A 20,703-nucleotide genomic window follows, 5' to 3' on the forward strand; every position below is an offset into this window, starting at 1 on the left:
TTCAGATATTTGTGTAAGTGTGCCTTGACTTTGGCTCTTGGAAAATCTTTCATGATCCTGATTCATTTAATTTATTGATGGACATAAAAAATAGCATAAGTTTATGACTCATAAAAAATTCAGTTGTAAAACAGTGGTTTTTAGCTGACTGGTTCCACCCCCTTTGGGGATGTTTTGGAAATTCCAGATGTTGTTCTCTGTGTCTTTAGTTGTGTTGAACATTTGTTTTATTTTTTATTTTTTTAAAGATTTATTTATCTATTATATATAAGTACACTGTAGCTGTCTTCAGACACACCAGAAGAGGGCATCAGATCTCATTACAGATGGTTGTGAGCCACCATGTGGTTGCTGGGATTTGAACTCAGGACCTCTGGAAGAGCAGTCAGTGCTCTTAACCACTGAACTATCTCTCCAGCCCCTTATTTTTCATTTTATGTATAGTAGTGTTTTGCCTGCATATATGTCTATGTACTACATACTTGTCTGGTACCCACAGAGGCCAGAAGAGGGAATATGATCCTCTGAATCTGGAGTTACAAATGTTTGTCCGATACCATGTGGGTGCTGAGAATGGAACCTGGGTCCACTTCTATCAATACCGGGCCCCTATCTGGTGCAGACCCCTGCAGGCCCTGTGCATGCTGCCTCAGTCTCTGTGAGTTCACACATGTGTCTAACATGCTTTGTTTAGAAGGCTTAGTTTCCCTGGGGTCTCCATTCCTGTTGGCCTTTACAAATGTTCCTCCTCCTTTTCTACAGAGTTCTCTGAACCCTGAGGGGAGGGATTTGATGGAGACATCCCACTTAGGACTGGCTGTTCCAAGATCTGTCGTTTTCTGCATATCGTCCAGTCTCTGTGTTTGTTCCCCTCTGCTGCAGGACGAAGCTTCTTTGATGATGGTTGAGCAAGACACTGATCTATGAGTATAGCAAAATATCATTAGGAGTCATTTTATTGCTACATTCTTTTTTTTTCTTTTTTTCAGAGCTGGGGACTGAACCCAGGGCCTTGCGCTTGCTAGGCAAGCGCTCCACTGCTGAGCTAAATCCCCAACCCCTATTGCTACATTCTTTAGCAGAACAGTAGTATTTGGATTTCACTGAGGTCCATGGACCTATTAAGTCTCAGGTTCTTGGGCAGTGTCAAGTATGGGTTCCATCTCATGGTATGGGCCTTAGTTCTAATTCAATATTGGTTGGCTACTCCCCCAAATTTTGTGCCTATTGTACTAGCCTGTCTTGCAGGCAGGTCACCATTGTAGATCACATGGTTTGTAGCTGGGTTGGTATTTATGTTTCTCCTTTGGTAGTGTTTACAGTGCCTTGCAATATTATGTTATATATAAAATAAACATATATTATATATAACTCAAATAATGTGTGTCAGTGAATGACGAATTTTATTTGAGGATAGTAAACATGATACCAGGTATTCACAGTTGAGAGCCACAGCCCATCAAACTTTAATGTGCATGTGACTCTTATTAAAATCTAGATTGGAATGGGACCTCAGATTTTCCTTTTTTTTGAGCATCTTCTTGTCATTGATGCTGCTGGTCATCACATTTTGAATGGTTAAGAATTTATTTAGTAAGATCCTTAGTGAATGAAGGTACCTTGGTTTTTTGAGGTCAATGGACTTATGAATGGGTAGGATTCAGAAGAGGTACCAACCAGGAGCAAAAAATGCTTTGCAGAAGTTCTGCTGAGAGTTTCACTGTCACAAGTCTCTACTTGGAGGACAGAACAAATGATAGGACTGGGCTGGCTCTGGGAATTGCCAGCTCAGGGAGACTAGGACCTGAAGGAACAAGAGCTGATAGTGTAGGTGTTGGTAGGGAAGTATAATGTATAAAGCTTATTAAGGGCATATTTAATGTTTAACTCTGACCATTGTTTTCTTTTAAAATTTTTAATTAATTATTAATTAATTATTTTATGTGTTTATGGATATACCCAATGAGGTCAAAGAAGTGTTGGCTCCCTGAAGCTGGAGTTTCAGATATTTGTGAGCTGCCCCATGTAGGTGCTGGGAATTAAACTGGGGTCCTCTGTAAGAATAGTATATACTCTTAACCACTTAGCCATTGCTCCAGCTCTGTGGCTCTTGTTTTGAATTGGCTATTCATATTCAGGGGAGTAGGGATTATTAGTGGATTTTTAAAATATCACATTTGAAAAGTGTGCCAGAATTTGGATTTTGTTGTAGTTTTTCTTTATGCCGTAGCAGGAAGTTTCAATATTGAATACATACATTCTCCATGTGTGATACTAGATTTTATTCATTTCACAGATTTTATCACTGTTTGGCCATGGCCTGGGTGTTGTTAATGTTCTGTGGAATATAAGTACAGTGACTGATTTCTTATCTAGGAGTTTCCAAATCTAGGCAGCCATCATGGTTATTTAAGATATCATTGGAGGGCCTTTCACATAGTTCAGTTTTATTTTAAAATTTAATTTTATTTCATTTTCTATTTATATGTATGTCATAGTGAATGCCTTCTGTGTGCTGGTTCCCTTGGAGGCTGCAAGAGGCTTCTGCATCCCTTAGAACTGGATTTAGAGGTAGTCATGAGCTGCTTGACATAGGTCCTGGGAACCAGCAACCGAACTGATCCTGTAGAAGACCAGCAAGCACTGTTCACTGCTAAGTCATCTTTCCAGCCCCCAAGATCAATTTATTTGTTAGGTGGAGTCCAGTGATTTCTAAGTTTTCAATACTTCTAGGTAATTATAAAATTTTGATTTAAATCTTACATGTGGCTCTTGATACAGATGTAACAAGTGCATTATAACAGAATGGGTCTCAATCTAGATGGCATATTTGAGTCATCTGTGAAGCTTAGTGGATGTTTCTATGACCAGTAGGAGGGACACTAGACCAATGACATCAGAATCTCTAAAGAAAGGATCTAGGCCCAGTTCGTGGAACATTCACACAACTTTGAGAACAAACAGAATAGCAGCAGTGGATATGAGGCTCAATAAGGAACATGCTTGCTCTGACCTTTGATGTTGAGCAGACGAGGTTGAATGGGTTTTCTACATGATAAAAAAAATGCTTGCACAAAGGCGATGGAGGAGCTGGCTTGGTGGTGCATCCTTTTTATCCCAGTACTCAGGAAGCAGAGGCAGGTGGGTCTCTGAGTTAGAGGCCAACTTAGTCTGCATGGTGAGTTCCAGGACAGCCTGGGGTACACAGAGAGACCTTGGATCCCAAAAAGTCAGTGGAGAATTGCGTTCCATGTTAGAACTTTGAACAATTCCCTGTTACCACAGAGGGAAACTAACATTCTCCTTATCTACAGTAATAATAAAAAATGACTCTTAGAAAAGATGTATTTTAGAACTTTTGCTAAGGTTCCCCCTAGTTTATGTTAGTTTTGTTATAGTTTTAGATATGCCAAAAGCCTCTAAGTGAATATTAAGCTGTATTTTTATGGAGCTACTATGTGTTATAGTGTACTTATATGTTGAGTGAATTTTCTTTAAAACTCACTTGGACTAATTCTCTGTCTTCAGACTTCTTTTGAGAATTCTTCAAGCCATGTAGTATATTTTACACTTGACCTTAGCCAAAAGGCTCAGGAACAATCCACTGTGTTTTATTCAGAGCTCATACTGGTTCCCACTTAAGAATGTTTTATTGGCTTTGATTTTGTGAAGATGAAGAACCCTCTGTGGGTGCTAGAGAGATTCAGAAGTTTTTGTTTATTGTTTTAGTTTGGAAGCATACCCACTGGATTATAATTCAGATGTGTATATTCATATTGAACACTTTTAGTGGAAACAGCAAAGGATCTCTTTCTCATATTCCACAGATGTCAGTCCTTGTTAAATAGCAGCTTGTATTCTGTGCTGGCTGAAATGAATCTCTTTTCGCATTGGATGGGCAGCTTCATGTATCGTATTATGACATAGATTAGATGGGTAAGTAAGCAAAGAGTAATGCAAGGGCTCTGGCACCTCTCTTAAACTGCATCGGTGACTGATGTCACCTAGAAAATACTGCCTCTGAGCTCGTTTTTAGGATCTGTTCAGAGCTCTGTTAAGGTTGCTATGTAAAGCCCAAATATTATTTATCTTGTCTTTATTCCTTTTTAAACAAAGATGTTCACCATAAATCTAAATTGTCATCAACTAATTGAGTCTCAGAAATAGTTTTACTTGAAAATATTTGTAGTTTTCTTTTTTTTTTTTGGCGTAAGTTAGTAGACTTGGTTTATTCAAATGACAGATTGAGAAAGAAATCAAAACAACAATCCCATTTATAATTGTCCCAAAAAATAAATAAAACCTTAAACAAAAACTTAATTTGGCTTTAAATATTCTACATGTAAGTTTCATTATAAACATTTTACAATCATTTCTAACTCTGACGGGCCAATATACAACTATACAACTTCATCTGTTTGCTAAAACATATGTAAATGTTATGTACTTTTTAAATATTTCTTATAGAAATCTTTAGTAATTTGTGTTAAAATTTTTCTTTTTTTTTCTGTTACTCTTGTGGTACCTGGCACCATTTTTTTTTAAATTAGCTTCTCAATGTAGTTTTCTTTACAACACAAAAAACATACAAATACCTGGGATGAGGCTGAAGGACATTCTCATTAGAGTTCAGAATTCTGTGTAGATGCTGTATTTGGGAGATGATACCTAGGTTCGGAAAGGTTTTACATTGATAATATAGTGCTTTCTATTAAATAATGTATAGTTTTAGTTAGGTACATTCATCTGAGAGTAAGACTTGAAGTAAAAGAATATTCCTCTACAACTTTTCCTTCTTATATTACCTTACCTTCTGACCGAGCAGATTTTATGACACTATTCAGAGAGGGTAGAGGAGGGAGAGAGGTAGGTAGGTAGGCAGGGAGGGAGGTAGGTAGGTAGGGAGGGAGGGAGGGAGGGAGGGAGGGAAGGCTTTTTGGAGTTTTGGGCATTCAGCAATCAATGTCTAACTGGATGGGGAAGTTCAGAATACATTTGGAACCCAGTCATGTTTGTTCCAAGTCTGTGAAACCAGGACAGCCCAAGTGGGCTTTTTGAATGGCATTTACTTTTAATGTTCAAGTAACATTTATTTTTCCTAGGGATTTAAAATGATTTTCTCTGACTTTGGAAAGAGCTGTTCATTTTAATGTACAGGCTGTATGATATCTCAATGATCTGATAGCTAGAGTGAGGTAATTAAAGCATTAGAGCCAGGTATGATGGTGCATACTCATAATCTCAGCACTCAGGATATGGAGGCAGGAGGATGGAGAGTTTAAGACACATTTAGGACAGGTGGGAAGACACTTGAAAATAAAAATAAAGCATTATAGATTAGTTCATCTAATTTTTTGCAATCAAATTACTTTGATTTGGTTATAGTTGAAATTCTATCTGACCTTGATTAAAAAGAGCTTGATTGAAACTACTTTTAATATTGTAAAAGTAGCAGCTGTTAAATGGGATCCCATATATATATCCTTTGTGGATATAGCTGTAAAGATTGTGGCGTGTTGAAAAAAAAATTACCCTCATGTTTTAAACCTTTGGATTGTTTTTGATACTGCTCTTTACAGAGGCCATTCATTCCCAGTAACAGTGACTCTAAACATCATACTGTTGGGTGACTTTGCTAAATACAAGATAATATATACTTTTGTGATTACTGTTTATTTGAACATAAATTTAGGGAGTGGAAATATAGCTCAGTTGGTAGAATGCTTTGCCTCTTATGTACAAACCCCTTGGTTTACGTAATTGAATATGGTGGCCCTTACATGTAATCCCAACACTAGGAGGTGGAGATGAGGGCCAGAAGTTTAGAGTTATCTCTGGGTAAATATCAAATCCAAGCCAGGCTGGGCTACGTAAAACCCTGCTTCAAAAAGTAAAATTGTAGTCTAGGTTGTAGCTTAGTGGTAGAAAGTTTGCTTAGCATGTCTGGGGGCCTGGATTCTAGGCTCAGTACTACTACGAAAAAAAGAAAGAAGGAAAAAGTGCTAGAGAGAGGCTCTACAGTTAAAAGCACCTGCTGTTCTTTCAGAAGATCACAGTTTGGTTCCCAGAACCCACATCAGATGACTCACAAGTACCTGTTAACATCTCCCCCCGAATAAATCTTTAAAAAAACAAAATTAAACTTGTTCATGGAGTGAAGTAGAAGGCTAATAGATGGTTAAGGTAGTAGTTGAGCATTAAGAGTGGAGTGTCGGGGCTGGGGATTTAGCTCAGTGGTAGAGTGCTTACCTAGGAAGCGCAAGGCCCTCGGTTCGGTCCCCAGCTCTGAAAAAAAGAAAAAAAAAGAGTGGAGTATCAGGGCTTGGTATGTTGCTCAAGTGCTATGGAGCAGTTACCCAGCATGTATTAGTCTCTTTGTTTAATTCCTAGGTCCCACCCCTAGAAAAGGGGGAGAAAGAAAAGGAGAGTATCAGTGTACCTTGATTAAAGGAGGGTATTCTGGAGTATTAATCACTCATGCTATTGTTTGTGTTTTGGGCAATTTTTGTTTCAGTGTCTTTAAAATGTTCTTAAAAATAAGTGAACTTGATTATTCATACTAGTTTATGTTCAGTATCTGTTCCCTAAGCATCTTCTTGTGGAATAGTGATTTTTTTTGAAACTTGGCTGATGGTGGGAATAAGTGCTTAGGTTCCTTTAGATTTACCAAGTCAGACTCTTTAGGAGAAGGTGCTGGAATCTATGCTTTTAAAACAGTCCTCTGGTGCTTCTGAATCCTCTCGTGTTTATAGGCATATAAAAGGCCTTTTATTGAAAAGGAAAGCTCCAGAATTTAAATGGAAAACCTAGTAAGATGGAGGGTAGGGACTTCTAGAAAATAAATAAAAGGCCTTGTCTTAGGGTTATTATTGCTATGCTGAAACACCATGACCAATAACAAGTTGGGGGTGGTGATTTATTAGGCCACATCACTGTTCATTGAGGAAGTCAGGACAGGAACTCAAACAGGGCAGGAACCTGGAGGCAGGAGCTGATGCAGAGGCTATGGAGGGATGCTGATTACTGGCTCGCTCTCCATAGCTTACTCAGCCTGCTTTCTTATAGAGCCCAGGGGTGGCACTACCTAAGATAAGCTGGTCCCTTCCACAGTGATCACGAATTAAGAAAATGCCCTGTAAGCTTATCTGTAGCCTGATTTTATGGAGACATTTTCCTAGTTGAGGTTCCCATTTCTCAAATGACTAGCCTGTGTCAAGTTGACATAAAACCAGCAAGGGCTTCCTACTTAAAAATAGAAGAGACTATTCACTGGCTATTCACTCCATAGAGTTAGAAGGCAAGTTGTCAGGGACTTGGGGATTTGGAAGCATTTTAACTAACTTGAAATTTCCATTTGTTTCTAAAGCAATTTTACTGGGAAAATAATGTGGTTCCCAAGCTTCAGGATTCTGGGCAGTACTCTTTAATTTGCAGAGCCACAAAACAATTTACTTTCTGCGATCTGAATGTTTATGACCTTGCCAGATTTATTATCTTGGCTAACTTCTAGGAATCTACTCTTGTGGCCGGAGTTAAAGAATTAATCTATAGATTGTCTGAGTCTTTTGGATCTTGTTTGAAACGGCCTGTCTATGAGGCCTGGGCTGGCCTTGATTTCACTCTATAGCCTAGAGTTGACCTGGTATCCAAGAATTCTGCATACTTGGCTGCTTGAGTCTTTTTAAATAACCCCCTAAGTTTCCCAGAAGCTCTTTTTTAATTGGATATTTTTTAATTTACTTTTCAAATGTTATCCCCTTTCCTGGTTTCCCATCCATAAATCCCCTATACCATCCTCTCTCCCTATTTTTCTATGAGAGTGTTCTCCCACCCATCCACCCACCCCTTACCATGTCCCCACCTTGACATCCCCTTACACTGGGGGATCGAGCCTTGACAGTACCAAAGGCTTCTCCCATTGGTGCCCAACAAGGCAATTCTCTGCTACATATGCAACTGGAGCTATGGGTTACTCAGCATGCTTTGGGTCTGCCCATGTGTACTCTTTGGATGGTGGTTTAGTCGCTGGGAGCTCTGGTTGGTTGGTATTGTTGTTTTTATATCATTGCAAACCCATTCAGCTCCTTGAATCCGCTCTCTAACTCCTCCATTGGGGACCCTGTTCTCAGTTCTCAGTCCAGTGGTCGCTGTAAGTATCTGCCTCAGTATGTGTCATGCTCTGGCGGAGCCTCTCAGGAAACAGCTATATCAGGCTCCGGTCAGCATGGACTTCTTGGCATCAGCAATGTTGTTTGGGTTTGGTGGCTGTATGTGTATGGGATGGATCCCCAGGTAGGGTAGTATCTGGATGGTCTTTCCTTCAGTCTCTGATCCAAACTTTGTCTCTGTATTCCCTCCTAGTAATATTTTGTTCCCCCTTCTAAGAAGGACTGAAGCATCTGCACTTTGGTCGTCCTTCTTCTTGAGCTTCATGTGGTTTGTGGATTGTATCCTGGGTTATTTGAGCTTTTGGGAATAATATCCACTTATCAGTGAGTGCATACCATATGTGTTTTTTTATGATAGGGTTACCTCGCTCAGGATGATATTTTCTTGTTCCATCCATTTGCCTAGGCATTTCATGAAATAATTCTTTTTTAATAGATGACATCTGTGTTCTTTCCAGCTTCTGGCTATTGTAAATAAGGCTGCTGTGAACATAGTGGAACATGTGTCCTTGTTATAAGTTGAAGCATTATTTGGGTAGATGCCCAGGAATGGTATAGCTGTGTTCTCAAGTAGTACTATGTCCAGTTTTCTGTGGAGCCTCCAGACTGATTTCCAGAATGGTTGTACCAGCTTGCAATCCCACCAACAATGGAGGAGAGTTCCTCTTTTTCCACATCCTGGACAGCATCTGTTGTCACCTGAGTTTTGCTCTTAGCCATTCTGACTGTTTTGAGGTGGAATCTCAGGGTTGTTTTGATTTGCATTTTCCTGATGACTAAAGATGTTGAACATATCTTTAGGTACTTCTCAGCCATTTGATATTCCTCAGTGAGAATTCTTTGTTTAGCTCTGTACCCTATTTTTTAATAGGGTTATTTGACTCTCTGGAATCTTAACTTCTTGAGATATTAGCTCACTATCAGATGTAGGATTGGTAAAGATCTTTTCCCAATCTGTTGGTTGCCGTTTTGTCCTAATGATAGTGTCTTCTGCCTTACAAAAGGTCTGCAAATTCTTGAATTCCCGTTTGTTGATTTTTAATACCTTTTTAAAAAATATTTATTTACTATATGTAAGTACACTGTAGCTGTCTTCAGACACACCAGAAGAGGGCATCAGATCTCATTACAGATGGTTGTGAGCCACCATGTAGTTGCTGGGATTTGAACTCAGGACCTCTGGAAGAGCAGTCGGTGCTCTTAACCTCTGAGCTACCTCTCCAGCTCCCATTTGTTGATTTTTGATCTGAGAGAATAGCCATTGATGTTCTGTTCAGGAAAATTTCCCCAGTACTCATGTGTTCAAGGATCCTCCCCTCTTTTTCTTCTATTAGTTTGAGTGTATCTGATTTTATGTGGAAGTCCTTGATCAACTTGGACTTGAACTTTTTACAGGGCAGTAAGAATGGATTGATTTGCAGTTTTCTACATGCTGAACTCCAGTTGAACCAGCACCATTTGTTGAAAAGGCTCTCTTTTGTCCACTGGATGGTTTTAGCTCCTTTGTCAAAGATCAAGTGACCATAGGTGTGTGGGTTCACTTCTGGGTCTTCAATTTTATTCCATTGATCTACTTGCCTGTCTGTGTACCAATACCATACAGTTTTTTTTTATCACTATTGCTCTATAATACAGCTTGAGGTCTGGGATGGTGATATTCCCAGACGTTCTTTTATTGTTGAGGATAGTTTTAACTATCCTGTTTTTTTTTTAAATTCCAAATGAATTTGCAAATTGCTCTTTCTAACTCTATGAAGGATTGAGTTGGAATTTTGGTGGGGATTGCATTGAATCTATAGATTGCTTTTGGCAAGATGGCCATTTTCTACAGTATTAATCCTGTCAATCCATGAGCATGGGAGATCTTTCCATCTTCTGAGATCTTCAGTTTCTTTCTTCAGAGACTTGAAGTTCTTGTCATACAGATCTTTCACTTTCTTGGTAAAAGTCACACCAAGGTATTTTATGTTATTTGTGACTCTTGTGAAGGGGGTCATTTCCCTAATTTCTTTCTCAGCCTGTTTATCCTTTGAGTAGAGGAAGGCTACTGCTTTGTTTGAGTTAATTTTTATATCCAGCCACTTTGCTGAAGTTGTTTATCAGGTTTAGGAGTTCTCTGGTGGAACTTTTGGAGTCACTTAAGTACACTATCATATCATCTGCAAATAGTGATATATTTTGACTTCTTCCTTTCCAATTTTCATCTCTTTGACCTCCTTTAGTTGTCTGATTGCTCCGGCTAGGACTTCGAGTACTATATTGAATGTGTAGGGAGAGAGTGGGCAGCCTTGTCCAGTCCCTGATTTTAGTGGGATTGCTTCAAGTTTCTCTCCATTTAGTTTAATGTTAGCTACTAGTTTGCTGTATATGGCTTTTACTATGTTTAGGTATGGGCCTTGAATTCCCGATCTTTCCAGGACTTTTATCATGAAGGGGTGTTGAATTTTGTGAAATACTTTCTCAGCATCTAATGAAATGATCATGTGGTTTTTATATTTGAGTTTGTTTATATACTGGATTACATTGATGGTTTTCCATATATTAAATCATCCATGCATAGCTGGGATGAAGCCTACTTGATCATGATGGATGATCATTTTGATGTGTTCGTGGATTCAGTTTGTGAGAGTTTTATTGAATATTTTTGTGTCAATTTTTATAAGGGAAATTGGTCTGAAGTTCCCTTTTTTGTTGGGTGTTTGTGTGGTTTAGGTATAAGTGTAATTGTGGCTTCATAGAAGGAATTGGGTAGTGTTCCTTCTGTTTCTATTTTGTGGAATAGTTTGTACAGTATTGGTATTAGGTATTAGACTGTCTTGTATGACACTCTGATAGAATTCTGCCCTTCTGGTCCTGGGCTCTTTTTGGTTGGGAGGCTTTTAAGACTGCTTCTATTTCTTTAGGAGTTATGGGACTGTTTAGATGGTTTATCTGACCATGATTTAACTTTGGTACCTGGTATCTGTCTAGAAAATTGTCCATTTTCTCCAGATTTTCCAGTTTTGTTGTAGTAGGAGCTGATGATTTTTTTTTGAATTTCTTCAGATTCCTTTGTTATGTCCCCTTTTCATTTCTGATTTTGTTAATTTGGATACTCTCTATGTGCCCCCCTGTTGTCTGGCTAAGGGTTTATCTATCCTGTTGATTTTCTCAAAGAACCAGCTCCTGGTTTTGTTGATTCTTTGTATAGTTTTTTTTCCTGTTTCTACTTGGTTGATTTCAGCCCTGAGTTTGATTATTTCCTGCCACGTGCTCCTCTTGGGTGTATTTGCTTCTTCTTGTTCTAGAGCTTTTAGGTGTGCTGTCAAGCTGCTGACATATGCTCTCTCCTGTTTCTTTCTGCAGGCACTCAGAGCTATGAGTTTTCCTCTTAGCACTGCTTTCATTGTGTCCCATAAGTTTAGGTATGTTGTACTTTCATTTTCATTAAATTCTAAAAAGTTTTTAATTTCTTTCTTTATTTCTTCCTTGACCAAGTTATTATTGAGTAGAGCATTGTTCAACTTCCATGTGTATGTGGGCTTTCGGTCATTTTTTGTTGTTACTGAAGACCAGCCTTAGTCTGTGGTGATCTGATAGGATGCATGGGATTATTTCAGTCTTCTTGTGTCTGTTGAGGCCTGTTTTGTGACCAATTATATGGTCAGTTTTGGAGAAGGTACCATGAAGTGCTAAAAAGAAGGTATATTCTTTTGTTTTAGGATGAAATGTTCTGTAGATATTTATTAAATCCATTTGGTTCTTTTAGTTTATCTGTGTCTCTGTTTAGTTTCTGTTTCCATGATCTGTCCATTGATGAGAGTTGGGTGTTGAAGTCTCCCACTATTATTGTGTGAGGTGCAATGTGTGCTTTGAGCTTTAGTAAGGTCTATTTTATAGGTCCCTTGCATTTGGAGCATAGATATTCAGGATTGAGAGTTCATCTTGGTGGATTTTTCCTTTGATGAATATGAAGTGTCCTTCCTTATCTTTTTTGATGACTTTTTGTTGAAAGTTGATTTTATTCAATATTAGAATGGCCACTCCAGCTTGTTTCTTGGGACCATTTGCTTGGAAAATTGTTTTCCAGCCTTTTACTCTGAGGTAGTGTATTAAGGTGTGTTTACTGTATGCAGCAAAATACTGGGTCCTATTTACATATCCAGTCTGTTAGTCTATGTCTTTTTATTGGGGAATTGAGTTCAAAAAAGAGGTATTATGGAATAGTGATTGTTGTTTCCTGTTATTTTGTTGTTAGAGGTGGAATTATGTTTGTGTGGCTCTCTTCTTTTGGGTTTGTTGCAAGAAGATTACTTTCTTGCTTCTTCTAGGGTGCATTTTCTCTCCTTGTGTTGGAGTTTTCCATCTATTATCTTTTGTAGGGGTGGATTTGTGGAAAGATATTGTGTAAATTTGGTTTGGTAATGGAATATTTTGCTTTCTCCATCTATGTTAATTGAGAGTTTTGCTGGATATAGTAGCCTGGGCTGGCATTTGTGTTCTCTTAGGGTCTGTATAACATCTGCCCAGGATCTTCTGGCTTTATAGTCTCTGGTGAGAAATGTGCTGTGCCTCTGATAGGTCTCCTTTATATGTTACTTGACCTTTTTCCTTTACTGCTTTTAATATTCTCTCTTTGTTTTGTGCATTTGGTGTTTTGACTATTATGTGACAGGAGGAGTTTCTTTTCTGGTCCAATCTATTTGGAGTTCTGTAGGTTTCTCTTATGTTTATGGGCATCTCTTTCTTTAGGTTAGGGAAGTTTTCTTCTATGATTTTGTTGAAGATATTTACTGGCCCTTTAAGTTGGGAATCTTCACTTTCTTCTATACCTATTATCCTTAGGTTTGATCTTCTCATTGAGTCCTGGATTTCCTGTATGTTTTGGACCAGTAGCTTTTTCTGCTTTACATTATCTTTGACAGTTGAGTCAATGATTTCTATGGAATCTTCTGCTCCTGAGATTCTCTCTTCTATCTCTTGTATTCTGTTGGTGATGCTTGGGTCTATGTCTCCTGATCTCTTTCCTAGGTTTTCTCTGTCCAGGGTTGTCTCTCTATGTGATTTCTTTACTGTTTCTTTTTTTTTTCCACTATAATTCAGACTTTATCGCTGATCAGTCATGTCACATACAGTTTTAAGTAAATGGATTTTTGAGAAAATATACTGGGAGCATTATCAGATCCGCATTATTTTTATGCAAATGTTCAAGCGCTTATAAGGTAACAAGGGATAGTATTGCTGCCGTTTGCACCAGAGATCTATACATTTCATAGAAAAGAGTAAAATAGTTCATTGGCATTTAACTGGCATTGTTGTTTGCAATCTAAGAACCATAATAACTTTGACCAGAGAACCAGAGAAATGACCTTTAGAACAGAAAAAATACTTTTTTCTATTACAAAATGTTTCTTTAAAAGAAAAACAAACAAACAAACAAACAAATCAAGATGACAATAAAAATGCACAGACAGAAGCTCTCAAAGAAAAGCTGTTGTAGTCTAGGCTTCTCCAGTATTCATCTAGAAAATAAGACAGGTGTGAACAAACTCTCATTGTGACTACAGGTGTGAACAAAGTCTTACTGTGACTACAGGTGTGAGTAAACTCTAATGTGACTACAGGAGTGAACAAACTCTCACTGTGACTCCAGGTGTGAACAAACTCTCACTGTGACTACAGGTGTGAACAAACTCTCTCACTGTGACTACACTTACTTTTCAGCTCATACAATTTAACCAGAGACAAGGGGTAACTTTGTGAAATCCATATATACATCTGCTTTTATGCTAGGGTAACATCTCTAAAAGTTGATTGGTCTTTAAAACCTGATATAAACTACACAGTAAAACTTGGTGTTCTAAGAATGTGTAAGCACACACAGTCACTGTAATACTAACATACACACACACACACACACACACACACACACACACACACACCAATATCTCTCCTAGTAAAACTATAGCGAGTTTCCTTTTCTAATGATTTTAAAAACCAAGCATGTATAACAATAGTTCAGCATGTCAAAGATTGGATATATATTATTAAAAAGACACAGAGATTAGGAAACACATTTGAATACTTGAAAAGACACTATAAAAAACAAAACAACCTACCAAAAAACAAAACTCCGACAAGAACCAAGCACCGCCCCTCCAGATTCAAAGCGTGTTTAATGTTGACGCCACTGGGGCTGGAGAGATGGCTAAGCAGTTAGAAGCACTGACTGCTCTTCCAGAGGTCCTGAGTTCAATTCCCAGCAACCACATGGTGGCTCACAACCATCTGTAATGGGATCTGGTACCCTCTTCTGGTGTGTCTGAGGACAGCTACAGTGTACTCACATACATAAAGTAAATAAATAAATCTTTAAAAAAATGTTGACTCCACTGAAAGACCTCTTACCAAACAACAACAAAACATCACAATAGCAAATATTAGGAATTTATTAAAACCACTGTCTCCAAGAGTACAAAAATTAAATATTAAGGCATCTTATACTCTCATCCTGACCTATGCAGCAAAGAGAAATGTCTTAAATAAGAGCTAGCACTTATTCAAATGCTTCCTAAAGTATTTGGCAAATTTGTTGTTTTTGCTTTGTTTGGTGTGGTGTACGGTCGTGCATGCAAGTGTACCTGGTATTTCTATTTGTGTGCAGATGCACATGTGCTTGCCCTTGAGGCCAGAGATTTATGTTATATACCTTCCTCTATTGTTCTCTACCAGAACCAGGAGCTAGACTGTCAGGTCAGCAAGCACCAGGGTTCTTCCTGTCTTGGCCTCCCCAGCTCGGGTTTCCAGGTGCAGGCCCGGTTTTTTATGTGGGTAGTTGGGGATCTGAACTCAGGTCCTCAGGCTTGCACAGCAAGCCCTTGACTAACTGAACCACTTCCCCAGCCCCTTAATTTTCTTCTGATAATTCTTTTATTATTCACATGATTGAAAGCTTTCATGATCACACACCTGCATCCAATCTAAAAGGATACATAATTATCAATTTATTTAGGAAAAGCAATTCTCTATTGAAAATAAAGAGGAACTACAGAGTCACATAAAGCTCAACACCCATACTCAGATTTCTCTGAATCGACTTATGCTTTGCTACCTAAGCAAAAGGTGAGCTGCTTTAGTATGGGTCACGCCTCGGATGCCAGAGACTTGGAACTGGGCTCTGCTGAACTGAGAGTTCAAATATGGTTTTGTTGGCCTTTAAAAATGATCACATCGCTTGGGCCAGATGGTTAAGTGACAGCTGACTTCACTCTGTGGAGCCATCCACTGGCGATGATGCTCGACAGCTTCAGAAAGTACTCTGAACAAGTTACACTTTGACCTTTTATTAAGGCGAGTTTGTGAAGATAAATTTAGTACAACCAAACCCCTTCATGAACCTTCGGCTTATATTTTTTCAAGACACACACAAAAGAACATGTCCTGTAAAAAGCCACTCAGTACCAGAACAAAAGGAAGGAGAGATGCTGAGCCGGGCTGCGTTCAGAGGCCGCTCTCGCTCTGGTGCAGGGGCTTGCTACTCATCATCTTTAGAGCCAGATTTGCTTAAGTGCTTCACGACGTCAACCCAGTTCCAGCCTCGAGAGAGTTCTCCTTTGTGATCTGTTTGATCTGCCGGCTTGCACTTCTGAACTTTGGAAAGTTGTTCTTTCCTGTCTTTTTTTCTTACTTGATGGGCCTGTGCTGGGAGTTTCAACCGAGATGATATTGGCTATAGGCGTTGTGGAACTTCCGGGATGATGGTTCTCCATGAACTCCTCTTTATTGTCCTTAGCATACTCGAACAACGTGTAGGTCATGGCGTGCCGAGATCTACTTCTCTTGCTTCCTGCAGCTTGGCTAAGATACTCTGCTTCACAGCCAAGGAGATGGTGTTGTTAAAAAAGGCATTCATAGAGATGACCGGAGGCGTTTGGGGGGTGTGTCTCTGTCCAGGAGATCTCTATTAGAAAGGCTTTGGGATCGCTGTCTTCACCTATCCTATATTGAAATGAAACTGGACTTAATTCCCGGAAACTTTAATCTCCTTCATAAATAGATCATAAAGCTTCTAGTTCCGTCTCCTGGTCCTCGTTGGCACCCATTGCGCCGGGCGCTTGGGGTTCGCTACCGCGAAGAACCGGCAGCGGGGTACGACCTCGCACACTGCCGATCCTCGGCAGCGCCAAGCCACCAGCAATCGGTTTTGGGCCGGGAATCAAGGATCGCGTTAAGTGTGATTGGGAACCAGGATCACGTTAAGGGACACCTAGACCTCTGACCAACTACTGATCTTTACTGTTTCTACTTCCATTTTTAGATCCTGGATGGTTTTGTTCAATTCCTTCACGTGTTTGGTTGTGTTTTCCTGTAATTCTTCAAGGGATTTTTGTGTTTCCACTTTAAGGGAAACTTGTTTGCCTGTGTTGTCCTGTATTTCTTTAAGGGAGTTATTTATGTACTTTTTAAAGTCCTCTATTATCAGCATAAAATGTGATTTTCAATCCAAATCTTGCTTTTGCAGTATGTTTGGATATCCAGTATTTGCATTGTTGGGAGAACTGGGCTCTCTGATGATGCCAAGTAGTCTTGGTTTCTGTTGCGTAGGTTCCTGCACTTGCTTCTCACCACCAGGTTGTCTCTGCTGTTAGCTGGTCTTGCTGTCTGTGACAGTGGCTTTACCCTCCTGTAAGGCTGTGTGTTAGCACTCCTGGAGACTGGCTTTCTCCCAATAGGATCTGGGTACAGAGGGCTGTGTCCCAGGGTCAACTGGGGAGCAGGCAGAAACCAGAAGGATCCTGTACTAGACTGCTCCTGGGTACCTGTGTCCGGAGGGCTCCAGGCGGGTTCCTCTTAAACCAGGAATGTGAGCAGAAGTGGGAATCTCACTTGTGCTCTTAGGATTGTCCACCCTTCTGAGAATCCAGCTTTTTCCCCACAGGATCTGGGTATAGAGAGGTGTGGCACCGGGTCAGCTTGGGTGCAGGCGCAGACCTTAAGCATCCTGTCCCATATTGCTCCTGGGTTCCTCTGTCCTGAGGGCTCCAGGCGGGTCCCTCGGAGCAGAAGTAGTGGTCTTACCTCTGCTCTCATGTGTGTCAGCAATCCTGGAGACCGGCTCCCCAGAATCTCTTTTTTTTTTTTTTTTTTTTTTTGGTTCTTTTTTTTCGGAGCTGGGGACCGAACCCAGGGCCTTGCGCTTCCTAGGTAAGCACTCTACCACTGAGCTAAATCCCCAGCCCCCCCAGAATCTCTTTAAGCCAGCAACCATACCTGCTTTACTGTGTCTGACACTGTGTAAGAAATATCTGATTTTGAAGTCAAGTTCTAGTTGGCCTTTTCTAATTGTTATCATGTGTAATCCTACTTACCATGCTATATTTGTTTTGTAATGGTAAGTCCTTGTCGAGCTTTAGAAAAGAGACAATGAAACAACAATACATTTAAGATAATGGCAGCCATCAGGTACAGTGGCCCAATACCTATAATTTCAGTTACTTGGTTCATTATGGGAAGAGTCCAAAGGCCATTGCCTTTTTTGATTCTTTTAAAATAATCACATCCTACCCCTTTACAGCATTTAGTAGGTCCCTATCTAATCAAATACTGGTCCAGTTGATTAGTTTCTCCTGCCTATTAAGTCCCTGGTGGGCTCTATGAAATAGAAGCTGAAAGAGAGTCTACAGCAGAGAATGTGCCATATTAGAGTGCAATTGTGGTGGAGACTAGACTCATAGCAGAGAGAGATGTTTAGCCACATGGACCAGGAACACAGTGACAACCTCCTGAGGTCTGCAAAGCTGAGGATGGCAACTCAGCTTTTGGCTGAGCCAATTTTTCGTATTCTGCCTAAGTTCAGGTCTTAATTAACTATATTTAAAATCTCTGATGAGCCAATATATTGGAATTCTTATTTTGAGAGTTCCAAGCAGCTGAATTCTTGGAGTAAGGATTTGTGTTACCAAGTAGCTTAGTGTTTTGTATTATAGTTACTGCAAATCTTTGTACTATAATTCCTATGATTCTAAAATGTGGCTACCTCGATAAAACAGCATCTTTCACTGTTCTCTCTTCTATTCCAGCTGTCTCATTATAACAGCCAATGCATGCGCAGTAGCCAAACATTTCTTTGGTGAGAGGCACAGCTATAGCAGAAATAGAGCAAGACACACTTCATTCTGAGAGGGATTTTAACCTTCAAGGGAGAGCTTGATAGGCACAAATACATAGATTAAAAAGTAAAGTAAAAGCTCGAATCCTCTCTGCTTTTAAAAAGGTAGTCCTACAGAAAAAGATAAAATGATCATAGGAATCAGTGAATGTAAACCCAGGTAGCTAGAAAACAGCATGAGAGAAAAACAGAAAGTTCATGTTTTGTGGCCAGAATCATTGAGGTTAGAGAAAATGGTTGTAGCAGGTTATAGTAAATCTTTGGTTTATAGAAAAGTCCTAGCAAGGGTGGGGAACCTCAAGTAAAAATAGAAAGAATCTAATCAGGGTTCATTGTTTCTCGTGTGGTGTATTGAATCTATAGAGGGCTAGGCAACCAATTAGGATGCTGTCAGAAACCATCTGGGAAAGACATGAGGGCTCAAGGAAGGACCATCCAGTAGGGTGTAAAGAAGAGTAAGGAGAGGTGAGATCATTTAATAGGCACAATTACCAGAGCTTAGTGACCAAAAGGATTGAGGGCAGTGCTTAAGATGACCTTGAGGTTTCTTGTTGTTGTTTTTTTTTTTTTTGCTTCTTGAGGCAGGGTTTTACTAAGTAGCAGCCTGGTTGTCCTGGAACTCATTCTGTAGACCAGGCTGGCTGCATACTCACAGTTTTCAGAGATATATATCATATATAAATTTGTATCATTTTTTAGCCATATCTTTTAATTTTTCAGTTGGAGGCTTTGTAACTTTTATCTTTGGGAAATTAAGATAAGTCTTGAAATTTGAACTCTTCCCCAATACATGCTTATGTTTTGATATCCCCAGAACTTCAAAAATGCATTTACTTTGAAGTAAGGGCAATAAGCTTTTCTGCCTGCGAGTGGCTAGGTTCTGGGCCTGCTTACATTGTATGTATCTGATTTGTCCCATGGAGAAAAGATTGACAACTTCCTTTGCATTTTAGGTAATTCAGAGATCTGTGGGGCCAGCCAGCCTGAGCCTGCTCACCTTCAGAGTTTATGCAGCACCCAAAAAGGACTCGCCTCACAAAAGTTACATGAAGATCGATGAGGTAATGTGCTGATACTAAATGATATAAACATCTGACTTAGAGTTTTTATAAATTATATATCAAGATGATAAAAGACTTGTAGTTTTATTTTTTTTACTCTTTGAGAAACTAGATAGTAATGTATTCCCTTAGCACACTTAAAAAAATCCTTAAAAAGAAGACCTTTACATTTTCTGATAGCGTGTTTTCTCTGTGGGAAATTGCCAGACTCTGATTTTTCTATAGATGATGGTAGAATGTAGCTAAGGACATAATTAAGGAATAGCTCATAGACCTAGTTTTTAGTGGAGAGCTTACTGTGTCCCAGTGGATTATAAGCACGAGTCACTTTTCCTAGTAGGTACTTATTTTCTAATCATGGTCCCCCCAACTCCTCCCAGATCCTTTCTATCTCCCCAATTCCACACTTCTGTCCCCCTCTCTCCCCTCTCCCTCTCCCCCCTCTTTTTCTCAAACGAATAGGCAAAGAAAACACCCAAGCCATAACAACAAGAAAAACCATGAGAAGCTCACATACTCTCTCTTTACATAAACAAAATCTGAAAGCAATATACAGACAGAAGACTAGTAAGACAAAGCAATATGAGAACATCTACAGAAATCCCATTGAGTATGTTTTGTATTGAACATCTACTGCTGGGCATGAGGCCTGCTCCTAATTGTCTTTTTTTTTCTTTTGGAGCTGAGAACTGAACCCAGGGTCTTGAGCTTGCTAGGCAAGCTCTCTACCACTGAGCTAAATCCCCAACCCCTTCCTAATTGTCTTGAATATACCCAGTGAGACTTCATTGGTGAGACTATTTCTCCTTTGCAAGAGGTTGTCATTTGGGGATAGCATCTTGGTTGGGGATGGGAGCCTGTGTCTACTTGTTTCTCTGAGCACTAAGGCCCTGACTAGGTTAAACCCTTGCAGGCCCTGTGTATGCTGAGGTCATATGTGCTTCAGTCCTGTTGTTTCTGGAGGACACTATTTTCTTGGAGTCCTCCATTCCCTCTGGTTCTTACAGCCCTCTTCCTCTGTATAGCTCCCTTAACCCTGAGGGGAGGGGATTGGTGAAGACATCCCATTTAGGGCTGAGTGCTCCAAACTCTCTGCACATGGCCCAGTTGTGCGTCTCTGGGCAACTCACTTCTCAGAGTGGCCTTCCTGATTCTGGATTGTGTATTCAAAATACTCACAGTTTTTTCTTTCAAAGAATTTAAAGGCTTAGATTCTTTCTGGTTCTTGGTAAGATTAGAGATACTTAAGTAAATATTTAGTACATACTTGATCAATGAAATCAATAAGATAGCTTCTCTGTGTTGTTTATATTTTTTATTGTCTGTA

At 39.6% G+C, this 20,703-nt stretch overlaps 1 protein-coding gene and 1 pseudogene across 4 annotated transcripts in view; one reads left to right on the plus strand and one right to left on the minus strand.

Annotated features, from left to right (window-relative positions):
• The window catches only part of Apoo (apolipoprotein O), a 102,296-nt gene that overhangs the window by 1,621 nt on the left and 79,972 nt on the right, over positions 1–20,703 (plus strand). For 2 of the 4 annotated variants that reach the window (XM_087600335.1, NM_001199178.1), the window contains 1 exon segment: positions 19,269–19,376. In XM_087600335.1, coding sequence (XP_087456461.1) covers positions 19,362–19,376 — 15 coding nt within the window. In that variant the 5' untranslated portion in view covers positions 19,269–19,361. 4 annotated transcript variants of the gene reach the window in all.
• On the minus strand, positions 15,666–16,249 carry Rwdd-ps1 (RWD domain containing 4, pseudogene 1; annotated as a pseudogene).

Source organism: Rattus norvegicus, chromosome X (assembly GCF_021556685.1).
Source record: "Rattus norvegicus strain SHRSP/BbbUtx chromosome X, alternate assembly SHRSP_T2T, whole genome shotgun sequence".
Lineage (NCBI taxonomy): Eukaryota > Metazoa > Chordata > Mammalia > Rodentia > Muridae > Rattus > Rattus norvegicus.